The sequence below is a fragment of the Microtus ochrogaster genome, linkage group LG4, assembly GCF_000317375.1.
Source record: "Microtus ochrogaster isolate Prairie Vole_2 linkage group LG4, MicOch1.0, whole genome shotgun sequence".
Taxonomy (NCBI): domain Eukaryota; kingdom Metazoa; phylum Chordata; class Mammalia; order Rodentia; family Cricetidae; genus Microtus; species Microtus ochrogaster.
This window is the reverse complement of record NC_022030.1, coordinates 60,987,012-60,993,202: the sequence shown is the minus strand read 5'-3', so window position 1 is coordinate 60,993,202 and position 6,191 is coordinate 60,987,012. Positions and strand designations below refer to the sequence as shown.

Sequence of the window (6,191 nt, the reverse complement as noted above, 5' to 3'; positions counted from 1 at the left end):
CTTCTAGAACAGTAGGTGGAAGAGCACAGGGTCATAAATAAATAAAAGCAACCATGAGCCTGAGGAACCCCCAGGGCAACACTAGGGACACTGGTGTCAGCAGGAAGGGGGAAGTTATGCACATGTCACTTACCTTTAGAAACATCTGTCACACCAGGACAGAGGGTCTCATGCATCGCATCATGCAGGGTCTCCAGTACCGTCTCGCTGAGTTCCGAGAGCTCCTGCACACTGCCCACCCGGAAGGCCGTGGCGCTGTTGGAGGCAATCTTACCCACTTCCTCAGAGTCAATGTTTCTCACCCCGACAGCAAACACCTTGACACCTTTCTGGGTGAGGGCCAGGCTCACATCCTGAGCATCCTCCACTGACTTCCCTCCCGTGATCACGAAGGCAATCTGAGGGACCCGCTCGTCCAGGCGACTGCCAGCACTGGTTACGAAGTGATTCTGCCGCAGATGCTCGAGGCCCACCTTGGTGTTGGCGTGCCTCCCTCCCTTGTAGACCACTTTGTTGATGGCGTCAATGATCTGCCTTTTGGTGGAATAGTCCCGTAGGAAGAATTCATCCGTGGGGTCTGAGTTGTACTGGACCAGCCCCACTCTAATGGAGTCACCGTCTTCATAGACGGTGTCCACAATTTCAGAGGCAAAACGGAGCACTTCCTGGAAATCTTCCCTCCTGAAATTGATGGACCCATCCAGCAGGAATACAATGTCTGCCTTCTTCTTCTCTACAAGTGAATGCAAAGAAGATGAAAATGAGGGGAGTTCGGGTCTCCAGACTCAGAGTATGAACACACACACGCAAATCAAGACAGCTAACATGTCTACTACTTCGTGTGTAAGGAGAGCCCCCACCCTAGCCCATGCCCCTCTGGCCCCATCCTGCAGACAGTACACTAAAAATTAGGCAAGCTACCTAAATAAAAGGAAAAGGATTTTAAGAACTCAGCAAACCAGACCCAGTTGCCTGACCATGTGGACTTATGCTGAGAGTTTAATAGGGACCTGCAATCGCAGATGCTTCTGGAAATGCCAGAATGGGAGACTGGAGACAGTATGATCAACACAGAATGTGGCCACCCAGCTCAGAAGGAGACAGTTAAAGAATCAACAGGGACCGTGGCTCCCTCAGAAAACCACCCCTGCTTGAGGACACTGAGTGTCTGAATGACCATCACCAGGAAAAGGAGAAGGCAGGGGGTCTGGAGGGGTTGGATTAGAGTCTCATGGGTGAGAACTTGGAACACGAAGAGGCTGCTGTAAGTAGGATAGTCATAGTGACCATATGGTTTTAAAGAAGGAAGGATGCCTAGACCACGCTAGGTAACCCACCGTGAGGTATGACCTGACTCCAAAGCTGTGTGCAGTGTGGCTCTGGCTGACTCGAGCCAATGATTGGGATCCCTATGCCAAGCCTTTCAGCGGCCCTACAGGTAGCCTCAGGGTTGACTACCTGAGGACTGATGACCTTTGGCTTTGGGGACATGTTTCCATCGACAATGTCAAATGAATTATTTCCCCACTATTTAACTTCTAACATCTGCAGGCATGACCATAAGCAAATCATTGCAGAGAAATCTAGTTATCATTTCATTTAAGACAGCTGACACCACATTCTGCAACCATGCACCACACAGTTCGTACCTGGCCGTGAAGGAGAAAATACGTCTACACCACCGGGAGGCTGTGGAGTAGCCCCAGATGGTCCAAATGAAAGTATGACCCTCTCTTCTATGTTGGGCAGTTCTCTGAATTCCCGAACTGTGAAGACCAGTCTGGGGTCATTGGTGATGGTTTGCAAGTCTGCCCGATCGATGTTTCGGTCACCTATCCCTAAACTCATGATCCCTGATGAGCTTATGATTTGGGCATGCCGAGTGACGTCATCCTGGGACTTCCCACCAAGGAATAAGACTAGATGTTGAGGCACCCCATCTTCTATCCGGCTCCCAGCAGACTTCACAAAGAGGTTTCTGGCCACAAACTCCAGGGCTTTGCCAGTGTTCAGGGGAGACCCTCCTTTGAACCTCAGGCGTCGTATGGCGTCAAGGACAAGGGACTGTGACTTGTGGGTCTTCAGGTAGAATTCTGGGAAGACATCATTGCTGAACTGTACGACCCCAATCCTCACTTTACTGGGGCCAATGTTGAGTCTGCGGACAATCCTGCTGACAAAGTCTCGGATATGAGCAATGCCGTCGGGCTTGACGGCATCAGAGCTGTCGATCAGGAAGACGATGTCCGCGGCGTCACTTTCGATCACTGCAGATGAAAGGGAAAGTGGAGATCAGTTCCTGCGCTGCCCGGCTCTGACTTTATCACGACCTCAGTCTCTGGAACTTGTGCTGGGCACACCCTGTGTGACCCAACACTGAAGTTACATTCCAACACATATGTGGGGCCTTTGAGACTTAATCATTAAAAGTTGGGGTTTTCAGGTTACTGGTGCTTGCCAGCATATCGATGACCTGAATTCAAGATCCCAGACAAGGAGAACAACTACTCTCAAAAGTTGCCCTCTAACGTTACACACTTTTTTTTTAACACACACACACACACACACAAATGCCATTTTAAATGCAGGTAACAACTACTTCTTTTTAAGAACTATTTTAAGTCATCCAAAACTTTCTCTGTGTCAACTTTATTTGGGTCTCAGCCTTATGACTTAGGTTACTACTAATTTTAAAACCTATAATAATTGTTGAGAAACAGTAATTCTATGTCTACCATGGCAACAGAATCATGAATCACGAGCAGAAACCGCCAAAGAGACTGTGATCACTGAGGTTGACATCTTTGAGAAGAGGGAGACATCTCTGGTCAACTGTCCTCACTTGTCCATAGTGTACATCACTGAGAAGAACCCATGAGACTCACTGGCATTTGTTGCCACTCTGCCTTTATCCATGGAGGAATGGTTCCCACAATGCAATGCTTCATGTCAAGAGTCATGTTACCTGTCCCCAGACATTGATGCTCTTATATCCCTTGAATCTTGTTAAATTTCACTTTAATGAATCCATAGCATTCGATAATTTTTCTCTTTTTACTATTATTTTCTCTTTTCTCCAGAACTTGGTTTTTAACTAGTGGAAAACTCTACACTATAAAGTTTTACTTCATGCTGAGTTTTTTTTTAATTGAATGAAATTACCTGAAGACTGTTGCATTAGATTTATAAGAAACAGAAGCATTGTCTAGGCTTGGGTCTCATGCCCATGTTAGCTCATTATGAATATGCAAGTATTTCAAAGTAGAAATAAATCCATAATCTGAAGTAATTCTGGTCCCAGTAATTTTTAATTAAAGATTTTTCAACTTGTATAAAATTAATCAAAATATCTTGGGAAAGATGAGCCACATGCTCCTGTCGGAATTCCAGATGCCTCTCAGGTAGCCTTTAACTAAATCATTACATTGCCTCTCGGTGAGCTTAAGTCTAGCTTTTGCCTCAACTCCAGGCTTTTACAGTGCAATGGTACCAAGTGAAGTGTTGAGTTGATTATGAAATGAGACCATTTACTGAGGAAGGAAACTGGGGAGTTGGCCTGGGTGGGGTCCCCTGATGAGCACAACACCCTCCCCCCAGGACCTCAGCGTCAGGGAGATTCTGCCTGTGATGAAGGCTAGAGTACTCCACCAACTATATCTACACATAAAGAGATAAGTATTGTCTAAACCCCAAGGACAGCTTGCAGTCCCTCTTCTGGCAAGTCAGAATGACAGCTACACATTTCCAGTCTTCCCCAAGGCCTTTCTGCTTCTAGAGAAGACTGGTGACCGCCTGCAGAATTACCCCAAACTTCCGCACAGTCTCAGATCCAGACCAAAGCATCCTTGGCTTCGCACAAAACTCTCTACCACAAGCTGGGACCCTGGATGGCCTTCAGCGCCGCTCTCCCTGTGGCATGCACAGAGACAGTCACCTTGTGATGAGTGCATCCTGGTGCTCTCGGGATGGTAGGAAAGACTCCATGAAATAAAAGAGGACCTTGTCCTTGTCAATTCCCCTATGTGCTCCTGTCAACTTGACATAAACTAGAATCACTCTGGGAAGAGGGACCCTCAAGTGAGGAATTAGCTCTATCAGACTGGCCTGTGGGCAAGCCAATGGGGGCCTTTTCTCCATTAACATTGATGTGAGAGGGCCCAGCCCACTGTGAGCGGTTCCAGCCCTAGGCAATTTGTCCTGGGTGGTATAAAAAGGCAAGATGAGCAAGCCATGGAGAGCCAGTCAGTAAGCAGCGCTCCTCCATGACTCCTGCCTCTGCTCCTGCTTGACTTCCTGCCCTGACTTCTCTCAATGATCAACTGGGATCAGAACACATAAGCCAACTAAGCCTTTTCCTCTCCACGGTGTGGTCAGATTGTTTGGGAACCACTGTTAAGGGGGAACAAAGAGTTGGAAGAAAGAAAAGAGAGGGTAAAGAGACAGGAGGAGGGGTCCCTACAGCATATACTAGCATGAAAACTCTATTTTAAAAACATTAGGATAGGAGAGCAGCCCTGCCTCCTCGGGTCTTACCTGTAGTGGGATAGCTAGTGCTGGCCAGGATCTGCTGGATCTGCTGGGAGGTTAGCGTGGTGATGGGTGTCAGCAGCTTCTGCTCCAGCCGGGGCAGCTCCCTGAAGGTGCTCACCGAGAACACATACTCGGGGCTCAGGGAGATCTTGACCAGCTCCTCCTGGCTTGTGTGCCTGGCTACGGCAATGGGGGCCACGCCAAACTGCTTGAGCTCCGCTGCTGAGTTGTCCACCTCATCACCAGACTTCCCCGAGGAGATAAGGATCAAGAACTGAGGGACCCCCTCTTCTATCCGGCTCCCCAGCGGCCTCTGGAAGATGTGCTTCAACACGTACTCCAGCGCGTTCCCGATGTAGACCTGCCTCCCGCCCTTGGGCCTCAGCCGGCGCACTGCGTTCAGCACTTCATCCTTGCTGGAGTGGGCATTCAGAGGAAACTCTATCTTGGAATCCTCACTGAACTGGATGACTGCTACCCGGGTGGTGTCAAAGCCTATGTCCAGGTCCTCGACCAGCCTCTCAATCAGGGCACGGATGTGCTGGAACTCCGGACTGGCGGTTTGGGATCCATCGATGAGAAAGACCACATCTTTCTTGCCGCCCGTACCTGCAAAGCAGACGGGACCATGGCCTTCAACTTCAAGGGTTCCAGACTTCAGGCGATCTTGAACCACTCACTTCCTAATCTGTCATCAAACCTATGCCCAGTGGGCAGGAAATCCTAGTACCAAATGTTATAGGGAAAACACCAGTCCAAAGAGCCAGTCTTGTGTGTTTCTACATCTAAATGTCAGACAAAAGAGAAGACAGCAAGAGACTTGGAAGGATGAGTCCGAGGGGAGCAGAAACTGAAGAGCTGTATCTACACCAGGGTGGGGATGGTGCTTTAGGAAGGGGCTATCAACTGTGACAAGAACTACCCACAGAGGCCACACACAACGGTGCTAGGAAGCAAGTCACTGGTTCTGCCAGGGAGGGGTCTTGGACAAGAGCACTTTCTGAGGAATGTGAGGGGAGGGATAGCAATGGTTGATGAAAATCAAAGAGGAGAGACCTGGCGCAGAGCACCTGTAAGTCTTCTAAAGGTGAAGCAGCTGCTGGAGGGTGGTTACATGCTGAGAGATGCCACATTTATCGTAAGAAGAATCGTCCAGTACAGTGGAGATCGGAGCAGGGGTGACAGAGTGGGGTGGGTGTATACCGAGCAGGCACAAAGAGAAGGGCAGGAGAAGCAGAGCTGGGACACCCCAGCATAAAAGATCACTCTGAAGTGAGGAACCACTCCCGGGAGGGACCAAGCCGAGCTTCTGAACATCCTCCTCAAAGCCCTTGTCATTTGTCTAGGAAATGGGACTCAAGGGTGTGAAGCTGAGAGGAAGGTGTGGGGAGAGAGGAGTGGAGGACGCAAGGTGGGAAGAAAGGAAGCGCGTACAAAGTGGTCCCTCTGATGTGTGGGAGACTGGGGGGAAAACGAACCGAGCCCTACGGAGACATAGGTCTGGATTCCCAAGAGACAGGCTCTGTGTGCAAGCACACATACGCACACATGTGCGCGCACACACACCCTTGAGCACAGGAGCCCTGGGTCCTCAAGGTACACCCTGGCAGATGCTCGTGTGTGTGTGTGTGTGTGTGTGTGTGTGTGTGTGTGTGTGTGTG

The 6,191-nt window shown here is 49.4% G+C and overlaps 1 protein-coding gene across 3 annotated transcripts in view; it reads right to left on the bottom strand.

Annotated features, from left to right (window-relative positions):
• The window catches only part of Col6a3 (collagen type VI alpha 3 chain), a 79,913-nt gene that overhangs the window by 36,570 nt on the left and 37,152 nt on the right, over positions 1-6,191 (bottom strand). For all 3 annotated transcript variants that reach the window (XM_026786350.1, XM_005361704.3, XM_026786349.1), the window contains 3 exons: positions 4,534-5,139; positions 1,650-2,267; positions 134-733 (listed from right to left, as the gene is read on the bottom strand). In XM_026786350.1, the coding sequence (XP_026642151.1) occupies positions 134-733; positions 1,650-2,267; positions 4,534-5,139 (1,824 nt within the window). The remainder of the gene's footprint in view (positions 1-133; positions 734-1,649; positions 2,268-4,533; positions 5,140-6,191) is intronic.